This window comes from Physeter macrocephalus, chromosome 8, assembly GCF_002837175.3.
Source record: "Physeter macrocephalus isolate SW-GA chromosome 8, ASM283717v5, whole genome shotgun sequence".
Taxonomy (NCBI): domain Eukaryota; kingdom Metazoa; phylum Chordata; class Mammalia; order Artiodactyla; family Physeteridae; genus Physeter; species Physeter macrocephalus.
The window spans coordinates 142,654,695-142,676,244 of NC_041221.1; the positions used below are offsets into that span (position 1 = coordinate 142,654,695).

General features: G+C 40.0%; 1 protein-coding gene across 1 annotated transcript in view; it reads left to right on the forward strand.

The window, feature by feature from the left end:
- STK32A (serine/threonine kinase 32A) overlaps positions 1–21,550 on the forward strand; it is an 86,668-nt gene that overhangs the window by 44,114 nt on the left and 21,004 nt on the right. Inside the window, exons 3-4 of the mRNA XM_007103572.4 lie at positions 10,200–10,237; positions 17,433–17,522. Coding sequence (XP_007103634.1) covers positions 10,200–10,237; positions 17,433–17,522 — 128 coding nt within the window. The remainder of the gene's footprint in view (positions 1–10,199; positions 10,238–17,432; positions 17,523–21,550) is intronic.

Consider the following 21,550-nt stretch of genomic DNA (forward strand, 5'->3'; position numbering starts at 1 on the left):
GCCCAGAGAAGCAAGTGATATGCCCAAGGTCACAAGGCAAATCAGAGACAAGGCTAAGATAAGAAATCATGTGTTCTAGCTATTAGGCTGGTACTTAAAAGAAAAAAAAAATAGTGTCTTCATTGATAGAAGTAATGAGAAGATATTATGTAATATCTTATAATAAGATTTTTATGTAATACTTTGGTTCAAATCGATAAAGATGGCATGTTTATTTTAGAAATTTGTGGGGGAATATAGAAAAGTATTACAGAAAATAAAAACCCAGTGGTAATCTAATGTGTTTTATTTATTTCTAGCCTTATTTGGTTGAGCATTAAATATATACTGATAATCTTTTACAGAATTATCACTGTATGTATAGGAATATACAAATATATACATATAGTCATATCCTTTGTAAACAGAATAATATGAAGATATTTTATATGCTCAAATCATGTAGCTGTCCACCATGATATTCATATGCCCATAGCAAGGCTATTTGCAAGGTGTCCATCATAAGCAGTGACTGATGGCATTAGAATTATATGATGGCTCTTCCACTTACAAGAGAGGCAACCATGGGCAAGTTACTTAGCATCTCTGACCCTCATTTGCTATATCAGTAAAATGAAAAAACCTATACGTAATTTACAGGGCTGTGGTGGAGATAAATTCTAACGTGTGCACAACATCTACATAGCAAGTGTTCAATAAATTTATAGCTACTGATTAATATTGAAACACTATATCCATTTGCTTCCATTACCTTCCCTGCACTAAACTATGGGGAAAACATACTGTTCCTTCTCATACTCTAGAATACATCATCACAAAATTACACATTTATCTTATAATACAACCATTAAGAAAACACAATATTCTCGTTTGAAAGCAGAGTATGACATAGTAGACAGGGTAAGGGGCTTTGGACTAGTCAGATCAGGGCTCAGTTTGGGGCTTTGTCCACTTATTAGCTGTATGACTTTAGGAAAATTAATAAGCCCTGAGATCTATTTCTCTAATTTGTGAAGTAGATTTAATAATGTCATATATATTAAAGCAGGAAAAATATGACAAGTCCTTATTACAGTGCTCAGAAAATCAGGGATGGCTAATAAAGGGAAGCCATACTATTTTCCTGCCAGTTGGAAAACAAGTATGGGCTATTACAGAACCTTGGGACGTTAGAGTGAAGGTTAACTTAGAGATCAAGTTCTACCTGCATCCAATGGCAGAATTTCTTCCACAACCTCTCCAACAAGGAATTGTCTTCCTAGCTTTTAAACACTTCAGAGGTGAGATACTCATTACCACATAAGGTAGATGATTTCATTTTTAGACATGCTGAATTATTAGAAAGTTCTTCCTTCTGTTGACTCACAATCAGCCTCGTGGTTCCCCTGCTGCCCATTGGAGCTGAAGTAAGTAAGGTGTCAAGTCAAACCGGGCTTTTATTAATCGTCACCCACTCGTAGTCTTACTGGTAATTTATCTCTAGCCTCCAGGATTCCTAATGATCAGTGCCCTGTTGTGATTAGTGTTTGTTCCTTGTTAAGTATTTTGAATATCACTCCTGGTGTCAGGTAAACATGAACTGGAATCCTGACTCTTCTCATAATAGTGGATGACAATGCAGTAGTTCCTGGAATTAGCCCTCTGTGTGCCTCAGTGGTCCCATCTATGAAATAAGGGTAATAATTATACCTACTTCATAAGGTTGTTAGAGGATAATAGGGAATAAAGTATTTAAAGGGCTTATCCTTATCTCACTTGTTGCATTAAATGAGATCTATCATCATGAGTACATCACAATGGTTCCATGATAGTTGAAAACAACTATTGATCATTTATCGTTCTCAGTTTAACACCAGTTTCTTGCCACCTAGCCCTTCCTACACTGACACTTTCTAATTACTTGTTCAATGTTTTCTGAAAGTCAGTTGAACAATTACTATGTGCCAGATACTAAACTAAAAGTTTTACATGTGCCATCTCACTAAATCTTCATAACAGCTCTGTAAAGCAGATACTATTGCTGTCCTCGATTTATAGATTCAGGGGGCCGAGTCTCAGAAACATATTACCAAACATGTTTCTAGTCTCAGTAGAAAACTAACTCATATGAGACTAAACAATAAAGGGGATTTATTATTCTATGACACTTGCAAGTCCAGATGTATGCCAGACTTGTAGGCTATCTTGATCCAACACCTCAGCCTAGGACTCTATGCTAACTCCTTTAAATCCAATGAATCACACACCTTCTGGAAGCTTTCCCCAGGACAGCAAGGAAACTTCTTCCTCAGAAGCCCATAGCTTACTCTTCTTCCTACTTAATGGCTTAAATAGCGTTACAGCCCATCCCAGACCAATAACCAGGACTATGGAGTGGCATAACTCTCACTAGCTTAGGCCTTAGTCACAGAACCGTCTCCTAAAGTCAAGCGTGGGATAGACTCCCCCAAACAAAGGGACTACAGCATATGTGTGTGTGTGTGTGTGTGTGTGTGTGTGTGTGTGTGTGTGTGTGTGTGTGTGTGTGGCAGAGAGGTTAAATACCCAAATGAGAACTGAAATGATTAAGAGAATGAAGAATGCATGTTAGCAGGGCAATCACAATGTACATCATACAAGATTATAACTTGCCCAAGTTCCCAGAACTAGCAAGTTCTCAGCTGAGATTTGAAACTGGGTCATCTAACTCCAGAGCCCCACTCTTAACATCTAGGTTCTACTGCTTCCCAAATAAACCTAGTAATGCCTGGGAAGGGATAGAAACATTTGTGATTACTAACTGTATTCTACACACACACACACTACACAGTACAATACAGTATAGCATATACAAGGCACATGTTTAGTCCATATACTGGTATAGACATACCCATTGTAAAATGACTGAGATTCTTGTATTTCACTGTATTGGTTGATAGAGCTGCTGCCTGAGCCGTCCTGTTACCCAATCCCTTTCCTGCCCCCCTTCCTCCTGTTTTCTGCTCTCTCACCCACCAGCTCCCTTGATCTAGCAGCTAAAGTGCTAACTCCTGGCCCAGCAGGGGCCCCTTAAGGTTCTGCTCCTGTAGCCCCCACCAGCATCCAGATGACAGACTTTATCTGTTACCATCAACAGACCACAAGTGGTCTTGTTCCTTTCTGGTTCCTCTTACTTTGCAGACTCTTTCCCTGCCTCTAACTAGTACATTTCTTTACCTAAAACCTCCTGGGTTTGAGGGGAAGACCCAGGAGCCCTGAGTTCAGGCTGGTCTCTGTGGCGGAGTGATTTACTCTGTCCCTGTCTCCTTGGGTGCAGAACACATAAATGTGACCTAGGATTCTAGCTGTGTGAATCCAAATTAAGGAAAACAATGGTGATGAACGAGCATTGACTAATGTTAAACTGTAAGGCAGGAAGCCTTGTCATCTAAACGTTCTGCCTCCAGAGATTACAAAATGGTTAAAAATCTCAAGTTTCTGGGATGGTGGTACATGGCCATACTTCTCAAACTGGAATGTCTGTACTATTGTGCTGCTGGGGATTCACCTTCCTAGAACAACAGATTTATCCGGAGTAAGAAAGGTGGAATTTTACTTTTATATTAAAAGAGATATGTATATATTATAGAGTAGGGTGCAAAGTCTATGTGATTTTCAAATATACAATAGAAATTATGAAAAAAATTAAACTTGCTGCAGAACAATTTCAACCACATCCCAGACCCCTGGGTATGTTAGGACATTCTCTCTCCTGAGAGGAAGTAAGATATGAACGTTTGAGATATAAACTAAGATTGCACCTTGCAGTTTCTGGTTGTAATCCCAGCTCTGTCTGTTACTTAAAATCTTGAACCATCTCTGAGCTTCCCCTTCTTCATCTGCAAGAATGGGTGTAATATCTAAGTTATGGAGCTGTTACAAAGAATAAGAGAGATGTTGTCTCTCAAGTGCCTGCCATGTGCCTGCCACAGCATGGACAATAAATAATAGCTATAACCACTCTCTTGACTCATGGGAAGCACAGCAGTTTGAAAACACTATTATGGACTAGCTCCAACACCTACTCCTATGGCAATGGCAGGCATTGCTAATCAATCTTTTCCCTTGGACATGGAGGCCCTTTACCAACACAGCCTGAAAGCCTTCAGTCTCTTTACTTCATTTCCTTGTAATGGCTTCTGTAACTAACACTACTTGGAACAAACTGTGGGAAAGGCTGGGATTGAGTAACAACAAAAAGAAGTAGCCAGAAAGTAGCTAAGAGTGTAGCTCTTAAAAGTTCTCATCACAAGAAAAATAAATTCGTAACTATGTGTGGTGATGGATGCTAACTAGACGTAGCGTGGTGATCATTTCAGAATATACACAAATATTGAATTATTATATTGCACACCTGAAACTGATATAATAGTCATTTATGTCTCAATTTAAAAAAAAAAGCAGCAGCATCCAGGTGGTAAGAAAGTTGCAGGATGATACCTGGCCCTTACTAATCCAATCCTGGCAGCTTTTCACTTCTGTCTCCTGTTCGAAATTACGTTTTTGCTTACAATTTCCCATCACACTCTCACACCTCCAAACCTCTCTTTTCTTAACATGGGTCTGTTTATGTGATCAATAGCCTTCATGTAACACTGTAATTTAATATATTATATGCACAATAAATATGATATTATAAAATAACATTATATAAATATATAAATAAAATATTATATGTATAATATTTTCCCCCTCTCAAGAACTTGGAGAGGACCCAATCCAGGAGAGCATTATGTGACAAAGAATTAAATCCAAACTGTGGACCTATCAGAAAGCCGTGGGACACTGAAGAAGTTGAGTTTGATTTGGATACACTTATTTTCCTGTTCCCTCTCCTCACAATACCCCATATCAGATTGCAGGGTGAGCAACTTGATTCCAGGGTAGGCGCAGTGAAGGGATGTAATTAGCCTATTAAGTTCTGCTAATGTCTTGTTAAAGGCATTCAAGTGAGAACTGCAGATATATCAGTTCCGCCTTGGACCCTGCCACAGGGAGCGTTGCATTTCCACACTGCTAATTATAGTTCTCACAGTAGGAATCAGCTGATTCAGCAAGACCTGGACTTTTCTGTTTCATCAAATCAGGATGCAATGAAGGATTTCTACAGAATGTGTGTGTTCCTAAAATTGTACTTAACCGCTCTGCAAATGATGGGGTTTTTTAGTTGCCAACAGTAAATACAGTGCATCTGGCATATGGAGGGTGTTTGTTGTTGTTCTTATTCTTTTGTTTTTGTTTTTCTCTTCTTAGGAGAAAAAGAAATACATGGCTTATTATTCCAGAAGTTTGAAAAGCCAAGGGACTAGATTCACTCATTTTTCTGACAAATATTTATTTGAACACTGACTTTGCTCTGGGCACTTTGATGAGCCTAGGAGCTACAGCACAGAGCAGCACAGAAAAGATGTCCTTGCTCTGAGAGCTTGGGGGGAAAACAAATAATGAACAAATAAAGAAGAAAATAGGTAATGATAGTGCTGTGTTGAAAATAAGATGGAGGTGAAGAGATGAGGATGGAGAGGGCTACTACTCTAGATTGGGTGGTCAAGAAAGAACTTGGAGGATGTGATATTTTAGCCAAGATCTGAATGACAAGAAGACACAAGCCACCTGAAGGTCTAGGGGGACAAGATTGCAGGCAGAGGGGACAACGTGTGAAGGAGACCGAGAAGAACAGTGCAGTTGGAGCATGGTGTGTGGCAGAGAGAGTATGCTATGAGATGTAGCTCAGGGCTCCACAGGACTAGAGCACCTACAGGTCATATAAGGCTGGGGTAAATGGTTCGGATTTTATAGCTAATGGAGTCATTAGGCAGGGAAGGTGTGTGTAATGAAAAACACCACCCTGGCTGCTATGTGGATAATGGATTGTCAGGGGACAAGTGGAGAAGCAAGAAGAAGGTATTATACTATTGCAGACTTCAGTATGATGATGGTGGTAGCGCTGGAGATGGTAATTCTAATGTGTGTCTGTATAAATATTTTTTCACTGTGGTTAAAATATACATCACATAAAATTTATCGTTTTAACCATTTTTAAGTGACAAAGTACATTAAGTACATTTATACTGTTGTGCAACCATCACCACCGTCCGTCTCCGGAACTTTTTTGTCATCCCAAACTGAAACTCTATAAACATTAAACAATAAATCATCAATCCTTCTTTCCCCCCAACCCTTGGGAACCTCTATTCTATTTTCTGTCTCTGTGAATTTGACTATTCTGAGGACCTCATATAAGCAGAAGCATACAATAATTGCTCTTTTGTGCCTGGCATATTTCACTTAGCATAATGTCTTCAAGGTTCATCCATGTTAGAGACTGTATCAGAATTTTATTCTTTTTTAAAGCTGAATAATATTCCATATGTATATACCACATTTATCTATACACCCATCAATGGATACTCAGGTGGTTTCCACCTCTTGGCTATTGGGAATAGTGCTGCCACTATAGTGTACACACTATTTGCTGTGTACAAATATCTGTTCAAATACCTGCTTTCACTTCTTTGGGGTATATACCCAGAAGTAGAATTACTAGATCAAGTATTAATTTCATGGGTTTTTTTGGTGTTTGTGTGGGATGTGATGGATATCAAAGGTTCTCTTTAGGACATATTCTATTTATATTTATCATGGCTGCTAAACATACAGATGGAAACATCAGGCAGGAAGTTTTACATATTATTAGTCTAGAATCCCTGGGTCGGGTCTGGTGATAAAAGGTATATGATAGAAGGTCATGCTGCCCGGTGGATAGGCTGTCGTGATGGCAAAGGAATGATTAAGGAAATGGGAGTGAGGAAACAGTTGGGGTGCATGTTGTTTTCAGCTCCCCAGGTGATCCTAGATATACCCAGGTTTGGTAACTACCCACTTAAACCATCTTATAGATTGCCTTAAATGAAGAAAACCATTTAGGATTATTGGAGAAGACAGAAAAGATAAGAAGTGGTGCTAAAATTCTGAACTAGAAAATCTCAACTTGTTCTAGCAGGAATTTTAATACAGCACCTGGGTTAATTTTCATTTCCTTTCTCCTACTGCATGAATAAACAATCTTATCACCCTGCCATTCACCCTGTAGTGACTTAGAGGTTTCCTCATCACTTTTTAGAGAAACTATGTACTTAGAATCTATGCTTATATACTTTATTTTTCTGTTAAAAGTCCACTTTTTATTTTTCTTAGATTTTCCTCATAGTCTTTCTCTGAATTTAGTAATAAACATGCCTCTTTACCACTTTAAACCCCTTTGGCATGGTTCCTTATGAACCTTTCTTACCCTCCCCATCCCTGAGGGAACTATGTCTCATCTATCTTTATATTTCTCATATCCTAACACAGTGACTTATCAAAGTAGATAAATGTTTGATAAATAAATGAATAGGGCTTCCCTGATGGCGCAGTGGTTGAGAGTCCGCCTGCCGATGCAGGGGATACGGGTTCGTGCCCCGGTCCGGGAAGATCCCACATGCCGCGGGGCGGCTGGGCCCGTGAGCCATGGCTGCTGGGCCTGCACATCCGGAGCCTGTGCTCCGCAATGGGAGAGGCCACAACAGTGAGAGGCCCGCGTACCGCAAAAAAATAAATTAAAAAAAAAGAATATAAGATTGAAGTAGGACATATCACCTTAAACTATGACCTCTCTGATCTCCGTATTATTCTTCAAGCTGCAAGGAAGTTTCTGGGGAAAGTAGTGGATATAACGAAGTGTGGCTAGAACAAATTTTTAAAATTACACCTAGGGATTTAATAGCTCATAACGTGCCAGACCCACAGCAATTCATTTCTCCTAGCAAAGCCCTCATAAATTCGGGCCACAAAATCATTGTGCTCATCTTGCCACACCCAAGTCTCTCCCTTCCTGGCAGGGCTCCTCAGAGCCTCCTCCTTGCCTGGCAGACACTACCTGATGCTCACTGGTACAGGTCTGAAAGAGGTGGCAAGAGCCTAATGGCTAGTTCAGCTCGAGCTTTAAACTGCAGAGTGTTCAATGGTGTGCTGGAGTGCTCTAGTATATCCTGGTTTATGTATTAATCAAGAAACCATCCCCGCCATCAAGGAGTTCATGATCCAGTTGGAGAAAAAATGAAGTGTGATAAATGTTGTGATGGGATAAGCATACCATGCAGAGCACACAGGAGGGGCCATTGACTCAGAACTGGAAAATCAGGGAAGGCTTCCTGTAGGAAGTGGCATCTGAGCTAAGAGGTGAGGGATGAATCTGCATTTTCTGGGTCCAGTGGTTCAGGGCTCTGATTCAGGCAAAGGAACGGCAGAAGGTGAGGGGAGGCAGGGAGCTTTTAGGGGACTCCATGCACTCCATGTGGCTGGCACAGGAGCCAGATTATGAAAGGGCCTTTACTCCATGTGAGTGAATTTAGACTTGGTAATTTTTGGAATAATGAAATTCATCAAAGGGGTTAGGGTGGAGTCTGCAATACTGAGAGTTTAGCCAGGGAAACATGCAATTTGAAACCCCCTTGCACTCTGTTTTTAGCAAATTATACCCTGAACCAGAGAAAAATTTGCCACAGCTACAAATGACCGCTTACGAATCCAGAACTAATTTTAAGAACCTAATAAACTAAATGAGAAGATATTCAAAGCTCATGAAAGTACCCATGCACCTGCCTGTTGGGTGGGGCATATACTTGGTTCTGTGTGTAGGTAAGAGGCTTGTTATTCATTAATATTTTCAAAAGAGGACTCTGACAGTCTTGGTCTGTCACAGACTAAAGTCACCTTATTCTAGCGACATAAAAGCCACTGGACTAGGCTGAAAATGTGTTCCCAAACCTGTTGCAGAATTTCTTCCCTAATGGCTTCTGTGAATTTGGGTTTAAGGGCTTTAATGGTACATCAGGGAAGGGCAGTAAAAACCGGAGTGTGGAAGAGTGAGGGCTGTTACGAACTACAGAGCTTTGCTCTCATTGAGGAACACTGCTTACAATAATATTTGTTTCTTGAGGACTTTTGAAACTCTACAGGCCATTCCTCTAAGAATTTACCATCAAACCTCTAAGTATTTACCATCAAACTACTGCCTTCGTTGGAAGAGGGTAGATTATGTTCCCTTCTATGGATTTAAGGATCTCACCAATGCATAGAAAACTGGTCCAAATCCCTTAATTAACAACCCCAAGAATAATACTTACTAAGCAACTAGAGGCATTATAGCATCATCCTAAAAAAGATTCTAATCTCCACAAGTTTAAAATATAATCACCTTATAGATCATTTTGTTTCTCTTTTTTATAGTCTTGAAGTTTACTTCATCTTTGTATCTCTAGAGTTACACAGGCAACAATGATGATTAGTACTACTACTGTACTACTACCTTATGACAATTTAAATGCTGTATGATCACACACTACTATATGTAAGATAGATAACCAACAAGGACCTACTATATATAGCACAGGGAAGTCTACTCAATAGTCTGTGGTAACCTATATGAGAAAAGAATCTGAAAAAGAATGAATATATGTGTATGTATAAATAAATCACTTTGCAGTACGCCTGAAACTAACACAACATTGTAAATCAACTACACTCCAATAAAATTTTTAAAATAAATAAAAATTATACATAAAATTTAAATAAATAAATAAATGCCGGATGATCTATGGAGCAATACTGACACACTTGGATATAATATGCTGTAGAAATTAAGGTCTGAGCTTTCAGGGACTTCCCTGGTGGCACAGTGGGTAGGACTCCACGTTCCCAATGCAGGGTGCCCGGGTTTGATCCCTGGTCGGGGAGCTAGATCCCACATGCATGCCACAACTAAGAGTTCGCATGCCACAACCAAGGAGCCTGCCTGCTGCAACTAAGACCCCGTGCAACCAAATAAATAAATAAATATTAAAAAAAAAAAAGAGTCTGAGGTTTTGAATGAGAGACCCAGGTTCAGAGCCCTGTTTTTCTGTTTATTAGCTCTGTAACCTTGGGTTAAGTTACTTAATCTCTTTAAGCCTCAGTTCTAGAAATTGGGGGTATTCATGGTAACTATCTCAATTCACTGTGAGAATTGAATGAGATTGTGAGTGATGAAGGGCTAGTACATTCATTCCTAGCTAGCATTCTTAAGCAGTTCACCTTTCTCCTTTAGTTCTGTTTCTTTGTTTTATTATGAGCAACCTTCTCCTTTCTTTTTACTCCCCTAGGGATATGAAGCCTGACAATATTTTGCTTGATGAACATGGTAAGTAAATGATTTGTTTGCAATCAACCACATAACATGCATGTAGAACAAGTTGGTTATCCCCAGCAAAGCAGTACTATACAGGGAAAAAGTGTCTTACTCGGTTCAGTTGAGGTGCATGTACAAACTCCGTTTTATGGTGGGAGGGGCCATATTGGGGAACTTTATAATTTACTGCAGTGACGTAGTACACCCTTAAATAGCCTTGCCTTTACATAAGGAGAAAGTCATTCTCTTTTCAATTTTCTTCCATTCCTACTGATTTCTTCAAGAAAACCATCCCAGGTTTTTGGTGCTAGTTTGCTTTAATATCTCTATAGCAATCGTCTCCCCCCCCTTTTTTTTTTTTCATAAAGACAGAAGAGGCTTAGAGCATTTGGTAGGCAATAGTATCTACCTAGAGATTCGTGACAAGACTTTCCTTCTTGTGAGGGTAAATTGGTTTCACATTTACAGAAGAGATATCAAGTTTTCTGTTCAAAGGTTTTCAGTTACTAAAAATCAGTCCATTTAAAGAAAGATATAAAGCAGATAAGAGTATCTCTAGTACCCAGCTGTGAAAGTGACAGAGGGATATGGCAATGACCATGATGGTGATACATGAATGTCTGAAGTTCAAGAAGCACTGATTGAAGATGTCCTATAGAACAAGCTTTGACCAACAGTGATTAAATGTGTATAATCTCTCCCTAATATTATTCTAATGTACATTTGGATTTATTTATTAGAGCAGACCTGTAGGACACACAGCCTGCATGTTATAAATGTTACAGAGGCAATAATATCCTTGTTAAATTTTTAGAAAGCTGCTAGGGGAGGGAGTCCTAAATCTGCAAAGCTCTGTATCTCTTTGCAAGTGGGACTGAAACTCCACGGACCATCCATCGCTCATTATTTATTTACCTAGTTGCATTTTAAGCCTGATTTGGCAGACGCCACATGTGCTCAGAGGGCTAAGAAACACTTTTGTGTATGACCTCTAATTTCAAAGCTTGGAGTCATTATTTATTTATGGACTGTCTAAAAAGATTTTCTCCACTTTCTTCCAATGCCTTATTTCTTCCTTCCCTTTACTGCTTCTGACATTTGGGAATAGTTTCTGAATCTCAGAAACGTGGGCAATGGTGAGACAACATGAAGGTGACTTTCATTAAAGCACCAGCTATCTCTGCCTTAAATAGGAAAAAGGATCCCCTCTCACACCGGTGCAGATAAACTCTGTGGAACTTCACAGCTGTGGACAAGGCCTCCCCCAGCCTCTAGAGGCCATCTTTGCACGATGGACAAAAAGGTGCTCTGCGTGCCTACCACAGCCTTGGGAAGGTGACCACTGGTAATGCAGAGCCTGATTTCGGGTTCTGTCCCCACTACCCCCTCACCTGCTTGCCTTTGTGTCCTATATATTGCTCAACCATTTGTCAGGACCCTGAAGTCCTGTCAACCAAAAAAATGTACCTTCCATTCAGAGAACAACGTTTCGGTCTTGGATCTCAAACATGGCTTCATCTTATTCCTACCATGAGGTCGTCCTGTTCTCTCTCATTCAACTTCTTTCTCTTCCTCATTTTCTTTTCAACTTGGTGATTGTAGATTAGGAGAAAGATCCAGGAATAAATTAATCTTCGACCCTTAGAGACTACCCTTGGGAAAGATAGTGTGATATCGTAGATAAGAGCGTGGGGTTCTGAGCTCAAAACCCAGTTCTCTCACTCACCAGCTCTGAGACGCTCGACAGGTTGCCTAAAACTTCTCTGCACCTTAGATTCTTCAGGGATGAAAGGCGTCCTTACTTCTCAGGGTAATTGTAAACACTAACTGACACCCTTTTTATAAAGTGCTTGACTGCCACGTGCACAAGGAAATCACTCAATAACAGTTAAATGCTAGTATGACTCCATGAGGTAGTAGGGGCTTTCTCCCCTACAGAAGGAAGCTTAGGTGACTTCATTTTGTTTTATATGACTTTATCTATATCATATAGCGTAAATGAAAGCTGGGTCCTTACCTGTCTTTACTAAAGAATTATTTTGATTCCAGGTGGGATATACCAAAGATTGTGTGTGTCTACTTCTTAGGTCTTGTGTTTAAACAATTTTCTCTGGCACTTAATTCTCAGGTAACGCCACTTTCAGTGGCCCATTCTACCTTTCCTTCATGCATGCAGGGGGTTAAGCCCACTTTTCAAGCATTTTATTCTTGGTTGGACTGGGGCTCTGTTGCTTAGGGACTTATAAGCAGGCATCCCTGTCTGCCTGAGGGACGGTCCTAGTCTACACCTGTTATCTGGTGTACTATTTACAAAGATCTTTTTCACTCTCAAGTTTTGGGGTTTTGACAATGACTTAAGAGGGGGCTTTTCTGTATTTTTTCCCATCCTAAACTCAACTGGAGGATCACTGCAGTCAATAAGAGAAACACTGCTTTGGGAAGGACTGGACATGTGAATGGGATAGAAACAAGCAAACAAAAAGGTTGCGAGCCATTCTCGAAGCATTGTCCTGGGGATCCCTTTCTGGAGAAAATAATTTTTTGAGGTTATTTACTTTCCGTTTATTCAAATTCTGAAAAATTAAGCTTTCAAGCATTGCTCAGGGACCATAATCAACTACTTTGAAATGAAGAAATTCCCGGTGGCCCTCGCTCCACATCTCATTTTGCAGAGCTGCTCTTGTGACAACCAACTGGACCACAAATCAATGCCTGCCTTTGGGAGTGCTTTCTGGTGTGATTTTCCAAGGGTTCACGTTCGAAAACTTCATTTGTCTCCTCTGTCCACATTTATGACTTTTCACCCTTTATGGACAAGATCATGTACGCCTCTTGCATGGGGATTTAGCAACTGTAAAGGATAATTGTGTACCTCTAATACACCTCCTATGCCCGTTCCTCCAAGTGAGCTGTATTACAGTATTACACCACATGGCTTATATTTTAATTCAGCACCATCAGTAAGAGGCAGAAATTTTGTTTCACTCTTACTGATTCATATTGGTTCATGTTCATCAGAAAAGATTGATATTTAAAGGAGCTAAATTCTTTTGTAAATGGAGAATCCTTCCACTGGTGTGAATGAACATTCCTTATACATCAGAATTTGACTTAAAAAAGTCTGTAATTTAGAGCATACCTGTTCTCCTTAAATGTCTCACTCACTAGTTCAGAGCCCAAGATGGCATTAGATCTTGGATGGCTCATAACCAACTGTCCTGATATATAGGTTTCATGTCCTACCAACTTAAGTACCCCGCCCAATTCTATCAGTTCAATAGTGTCTAAAATTCTTGTGTTTTTCCTAAGCTATTGAGGAAATAAGTGCTGCATACAAAGGAGCAATAATGTCTCCCTGGTGTATCTGAGAGAATGACAATTACCACATCATCTATAATTTAGGTTTCTTAATATCATCCCTAGTCACAGGGAACAGAGAAAGGCAAAAACTCGGTTTGGGGGTGTGAGGAAGAAATAATCCTGCTACCTTAACAGCTTCTCCCTTGCAGAGTCCCAAATGTACCTAAAAATCAAGTGGGTAGCGTCTTAAAGCATATATATACATATACATATATGTATATGTATATATATATACACACACACATGCACACACACATATATATAGTAGAACTCTGTACCCTATCCCCAGATAATCAGGTGTATAAGTCTCTGCTAGTGCCCAAGGATATGAATTTTTAATAAGAATCCTAGAAAAATGTGGTCTAACTATTTTTGAGTTGAGGAAATTTTTGAAAGTTAGGAGCCATGCCAACCAATTGGTTATGGTGTCCTTGAGGGCTGTGCTGAGAAACATCCTCAGGCTGAACACAGGCACAGTGAGAAAGCGTATAAGTAATGACCACAATGATGACTAAATTCAGTGACTCAATACTATGAACTCCAAGTTTTAATGTGATTCTGTGCCTCAAGGTACAGAGGTGAAAAGAACTGGCAGATCACTCCCTAGGGTGTTCACAGTGAGGAAGTTCTGAGCCTTGTATCTGAAAAACTTCACAGTAAGGCAGTGGTTCTAACTGGGGATGCTTTTGCTCTACTGTCTCTCCCTGAAGGGGACACTTGGCAATGTCTGGAGACATTTTTGATGGTCAGGATTCTATCCAGGAGAGGGAAGTACTTTTGGCATCTAGTGGACAGAGGCCAGGGATGCAACTAAGCATTCCACCATGCACCGGACAGCCCTTCACAGCAAAGAATGATCAGGTCCAAGGTGTCAGTAGTTCCAGGTTGAAAAACTCTGTTCTAAGGCTCCCTCAGAGCCGGGGCTTATGGAAGAGGCCAGAGTGGTCCCTCACACCCAAGCAATTCCTGTGTCCCTCCATCAGCAGGTGACCGAACCTTCCTCTGTGAGCCAGAACTCAGATTCATTTCCACATCACAGAAGGGAACATGGCAGAAGGCTCCCCACGGTCAGCACAGGGAAGTATGGCAGCATCCTGGGCCTGGAATGGAGACGTCGGGGCTGGTGGCCAGGAGCTCTGCTTTCCTTGTTCACCTTGAGGGCACCAGGCAACAGTTTCCAGTAGATCCTCACCCTCAAATGATTCCTCCCCATTGTTTACTAGGCACCCTGGTGGGGGAACCCTGAGCCAACCAGCAGACAGTTCTTTTAGTTTGTTCAACTCTTTGGTCTTAGGATAAAGCGCAACAAGTTTTGGGGCGATTTTTAACCCACCAAAGAAGTCTTGGACCAAATTCTAGATCCTAATTCTAGCTCTGCTACTTCTAAGCACTGAGAACTTAGCCACAGACAGCTCTTCTGTAAAATAAGAACACTTCATTAGGCTAAAGTGTACAAAAACCTTTTGAAAATTGCAATTAATCACATGAATGTAAAAAATACTAGTTATAACATTAACATTCTTTCAACCACATTAGAAAGAAATGTAATGAGTGAGTACTTACTGCAGTCAAGATCTTCTACTAAGCCTGGTCTTCTTTTTTTTTGTGGTATGCGGGCCTCCCTCTGCTGTGGCCTCTCCCTTTGCGGAGCACAGGCTCCGGACGCGCAGGCTCAGCGGCCATGGCTCACGGGCCCAGCCGCTCCGCGGCACGTGGGATCCTCCCAGACCGGGGCGCGAACCCGGTTCCCCTGCATCGGCAGGCGGACGCGCAACCACTGCGCCACCAGGGAAGCCCCCCTGGTCTTCTTTTAAAAGCGTGGTCTCAAACTTTACTGGGTATCAGAATCACCTAGGGAGCTTTTTTAAACACTGGGCCCCCATCCTCCGAGCTTCTGATTCAGTACGCAGAGGTAGGGCCCAGGAATTTGCATTTCTAACACTTTCCCAGGTGATACTGATGCTGCTGGTCTGGGGACTGCACTTTGAGAACCAACTGACTCTGAAACATCCTCTACCTTCTTCGTCTACATGAGCACAGCCAATCTCAGGACTGAGTCGGCTTAGAACACCTGCTCAGGCTAACATAGAGGATCCCATGCCTGGCTGCCCATCTGAATCACCTGTGGAGTTTCTTGTTCTGTTTCTAACGGGGATGCCTGGCCCTCCCACCAGTCCCACTGCATTGGTGTCCCAGGAGAGTGAAGTCCAGGCGTGTGTGTTTCGCAAAATCACTCTGGAGCGTCAGATCATGACAAATAGCAACTTCCTGCCAAATGCTGAGCAAAGGCTTCCACAGCATTATTTCATTTGATCTTCCCAAAAACCTCATGAGAAGATGACTACTATCATCTCAGCTTTACAGAGGGGATAAGTCACCTTTTTGAGGTAGCACAGCTAGTTAGTTTTAGAGCCGGGACTTGAAGCCAGGCAGTGAGAGTCCAGAGAACAGGCTCTTAATCATTGTCTCCAGGCTCACCTGTTTTGTATCAGACCTTGTGAAACATTGATCCAGTGCTTTGAGCGTGACCCATGGGGAGAAAACAGAGAAAGAAAATACTGAAACAACCTATATTATGATAAGGTGATTTCTGGAAATCATCTGTTGGTACCACTTACGCAAGAATACCTTCACTTTCAGCTTGACGAGCGCTACTTTTACTTTATGAAAATGTCATCAGATATAAACAAAACACTTTTTGCACCACACAAAACCCTGGTGATAAAGACAGTGAGATTTATCGTTAGCGGCAGGCTGGATGCTATCAGGGAGCAGATAGTGCAGTTGGCAGGAGGAGTGTGGTCTGTGGGATATGGAAGAAGAATCCCCTCCAGTTACCACCATATCTCATCACAACCACAGAAGCATGCAAATGGAAATGCCAACACTTCACGACCCTCTGAAAGCATATGACTTGCCTGCCGACAGCTGACAGAACAGGCTTATCCTACTTCGGGCTGTGAATGTAAGGACCCTAATACACTTTGTAGGGTGTGCTCCCTGCTGAACTTAAGTGTTAGACCCACACTATATTGCCATGAGTGTGAACACTGCAGAGAGACCCTAGAGATCATCTAGTCCGCCCATGCCTTTTTTTTTTAAGGGAAACTTAGGTTCAACAAAGGAAAGGAACTTCAAGTGTACGATGTATTTGGAGCAGAATTCAGGGCAGGACCTAAGTCTCCTGGCTCCCAGTCTAGGGCTCTCTCTAGAGCCTCTTTAAAAATAAAACTTGACTTTTCCCTACTTTCCCTTGGTACATTATTTTGTTGGGGACCACTGGGGGACAACCTAAACTATCAGACAAAAAACTACTAATGATATTCAGAAAAACAAGGAGAGGAAGAACTCTTTCTTGGCAAAGAAATAAATATATGTATCCACAGTCATGTCTGCTTTGTATTAACAACATTTGTTTCTTTAAAAAAAAAAAAAAAAGATCCTGTAAAGATGCTTGGAAATTTGATAGTTCAAATAGTTCTTACCTGCCCCCCTCTTGATTCTCACAGGCTGTACCAACTTAAAATGCTGACAACAGGCAAAAATTGCCTAAGTAGAATTTACCAGAGCGTGGGCTCTTAAAGACCAAGGTTAAAACTTTCTGACACTGAGCTACAAATTTACAACCAGACGTTAACCTTTTCGTGTTTTGGCACCTGGAGTGTTGCTGGTTTAGACTATATTGGTCTTGAGGATAGGATAATAGAGTTTTTACTGCCTGTACCCAATTGCAAATGCTGTACAAGAATTTACAAACTAAGCTTCCAGGTACTATTGATAAAAAAAGCATGGTGTGCCGCTAGGTTGACTGGAACTTAACGTTCTCTGTGGTCCTTCTCCCTTGCAGGGCACGTGCACATCACAGACTTCAACATTGCTACGATGCTACCTGTGGAGACGTGCATCACCACCATGGCCGGCACCAAGCCTTACATGGGTATGGGCCCCCTGAGCCGCCATAGCGACTAAGAGGAAGGCTTTTTTGTTCATTCCCGTAGACACCATGTACTACGGGTTCAATCATCTGTAGGGCCTTGCAGCTAGAAATGACAAGTCCCCCTCTGACTTTACCTGGAGAGCTTCTAATTTCACAGGTCTGCGGTGAGCCTCAGGAGTCTCCTTTTAGCAAGCACCCAGTCTGATCTTGATTCGGGAGAGTCACGGATTACATGTAAAAACACTATTTTATGAGTTATTAAGGACAGTTTCTACCTACTTCCTGATGAAGAATATTAATAATTAATTCAATAAATATCTACTAATTGCCTCTGTGTACTCAGCACTGTTTCAGGTGCTGGTGATCCTGCAGGGAGCAAAACATACAAGGTCTCCAGCCCATGGAGCTTACCTTCTAGTAAAAGGTGTTAAAAAAAAAAAAAAAAATAGAATCAAACAGAGAAGGTACAGCCATAAGTAGGATGGTAATAAGTGACATAAGTATTATTATAACCATGATTTACATAATCCTGCATAACATGCATAGGGCTGTAAGTTCACAAAGTACCTTCCAGTTATAATTTTGATTTTAGGTTTATCACCACAACAATCCCATGAATAATTCGCAGGTGAAATATTTGAACTTGAAATTAAAGGCAAGAGCAATGCCACTTTCTTTCAATATTTCATTCTCTTCCTCATGGAACTAAAGAGAGAACTAAAGAGAGGGAGGAAAAGAGAACTGTGCAGGGCCACCTTACTTTCCAAGAGAAAGAAATCATCTGTGGGGAAAAATGAGCCTGATTTTATATGGTATTTGAACAACTGCAAGTTCCTGGCTTCCAATTATCAGTGGGAGGAAGAAGTCTCCTTTGTCCTTCTAAAATAATGGACACATATAATTCAGCCTATTTTCTTGCCTAAAACCCATGGTACTCAAATGATAAAAAGGAATCTCTGAGACTGCTGGCCTGATGAGTTTATTCCCCAGGTTTCCTGGGTTTCCGTATTAAGGGCTATTTGCTTGGAGCCAAATCAGAAAATGTGTATCTGGGTTTTCTAAGCCTGGTTTCCATGGTGAGAGGAGTAAAGGAAGACCATCTTTCTTTTCTCTCCCCAGTGATTTTAAATACAATATCCGTATAATTTGATTCTCCTAAAACTTGGCATTTCTAGTCTTTTCACGACATAGAGCTAGGAAATTGGAATCCAGTCAAGTTTCTCTGCACCTCTCCACCCTCACCCTTATAATTAACAATTACTAATATTTATTGAAAGCCTTCTAGGGACCAGACAATGTGTTAAATGTTTTGCATTCATTGACTCATTAATGTTTTCTCAACAACCCTGTGAGGCAAACTGTAATTATCACCATTTTACAATGAGGAAAATAAGAAGCTAAGTAATTTGCTCAAGATCACATGGCTAATAATTGAAAAAGCCTAGATTTAAAGCAAGCTCGTTCTGACTTTAGAAAACCAAGCTTCTCCCTAAAAGAGAGAGAAATTTAAAAGTTTATGTATTTATGATTCTTAAATAGATGTCAGCCAAATTAGGTAGGCCACGCTCTTAGAAATGTTTCTAGTTTTATTTTAAAAAATGAATATCTGACTGTCAACGCTTATATTTTCATCCAGAAGTTGTTCTTGCCTTTGATTTTTGGATGGGAATCTTCCTAAGGTATCACAGGCGGAAGTCTGCTTTCTCTTTTTAAAAATTATGTTCCCAATAATTTGGTAAAATCTACCTAACAGACATTCACCAGCACTCATTTTATAGCATTCCTGCAGAATGTAATTAGCAATTAACCAGAAAGAAAAAAAATTCCAAAAAGAAAGAAAACTAGGATGAAATACTGAATGAAGAATATAGGGATATACAACATTTTCTAATGTAAGATGCTTAGCATATTATACAGCAGTTCCTCGACTCTGGCAATAAGAAGATAAGCTATCTGTCAGTTCTTTTTTTTTTTAACATCTTTATTGGCGTATAATTGCTTTACAATGGTGTGTTACTTCCTGTTTTATAACAAAGTGAATCAGCTATACATATACATATATCCCCATATCCCCTCCCTCTTGTGTCTCCCTCCCACCCTCCCTATCCCACCCCTTGTCTGTCAGTTCTTAGGCACCTGCACCCAACAAGGAAGTTTTACTTTTTTGAATTCATCATCTTCTACCTCCATGCTCTTTCCAATCAACTCCAATCCCTCCTTCTCCCCACCCCTGGTCTGTGTGACTATCATCCAGATCACTTAGAGCTTAACCAATTAAAATATTCCTCTTCTCCAAATTAACCAAACCAAACAAACAGATATACTATGGAAAATGTGTAAAATGCTGATTAAGCAGTGGGGAAATTAATCTCTCTACTTGTAGATATTTATGGTTTCCTTCCAGACCTTTATTCTGTAAACACACAAACACATTTTTTTAAGTTGGATCATACTGGAGTTTGGCAACCTAAATTTTCACTTTAAAATGTAATAACAATAATAATAATAGGCATCATATAGTGAGAATCTATTATGTCCCAAGCATTCTGCTAAGTTTTTAACATTATATCATTAAATTTTCAAAGCAACTCAATGAAATATGTTTTTATAGATTAAAAATAATCGGGCCTACAGAGAAAGTGACATCATTATAATCACACAGCAAGCAACTGGCAGAGCACAAAGTTAAATCCAAATCGAAAACGTCTCAAGTCTGGAATGTTGATGGTGATGACAACGGAGCAGGAGGAGTAATGGCTGACATTTAATGAGCTCTTCCTATTGGCCAAGCACTGTCCTAAGTGCATGTGTGACATCATTTAAACTAAAAGCAATTCAGTGAGGGATGCCAGAGTCTAACGCTCCACACGCTGCTGTGCTATCTCTCCGCCTCCTGGCAATAAGCATGTCTCAGCCAGAACGGAAACCACTTCTCTCTGACTTCAGAGCCCGGCTCTGGACAACTGACACTACTTATTTTTCCAGGCCCATATATATAACTATCGTTTTTAATGTTCACATGCTACAGAATTAGAGGGCTGCATCAAAATCTATTGAACCAATTCTTTATTGTTGAATCTTAGGTTATTTCTCATTTTGAAATATAAATAAATTTGTGATAAAAATCCTGTTAGCAGAAATATGTGCTACAACTTATTTCCCGTGATAAATCCCCATTCAGGGAATTTCTGGTCCAAGGGTAAATATGTTAATGCATTTCCCTCCTGAAAGTTTGCGTTGATTTCTACTCATTTGCTCTGGAAGCATCTGAGGATATTCACTTCCTTGCATCCTCACCAGGGCTGCACTGTCAATATCTTAATCTTTGCAAAAAAGATAACTGAAAACGGTACCTCAGTATGACATTAAAATTGCTTTTATTTTACTTCTTTTGTAAATTGCCTGTTCATGTTCTTTGCCCGTTATCTATTAGAGTGTTAATACATTTTTTCTATTTCTTATTATGTAAAGAATTCTTGACCTTTATATATAAAGGATATTAAATTCTAATGTATCATGTGTTATAAATATAATTTCCTACTTTTTAGTTGCTGTTGTTCTTATAGCATTTTTGACATGAAGAACTATGTTCCTAACATCAAACCCTTAGTCATATTCTTTTGTAGTCTATTTTATTTTTTTATTTTTAAAGGTTATACTCCATTTATAGTTATTATAAAATATTGGCTATATTCCCTGTATTGCACAGTATATACTTGTAGCTTATTTTATACCTAACAGTAGTTTGTACATTTTAATCCCCTACCCTTATATTGCCCCTCCCCCCATATCGCCCCTCCTCTCTTCCTTTCCCCCACTGGTAACCACTAGTTTGTTCTCTATAACTGTGAATCTGCTTCTTTTTCGTTATATTCACTAGTTTGTTGTATTTTTTATTTTTATTTTTTTAATTTTTTTAACATCTTTATTGGAGTATAATTGCTTTACAATGGTGTGTTAGTTTCTTCTTTATAACAAAGTGAATCAGTTATACATATACATATGTCCCCATATCTCTTCCCTCTTGC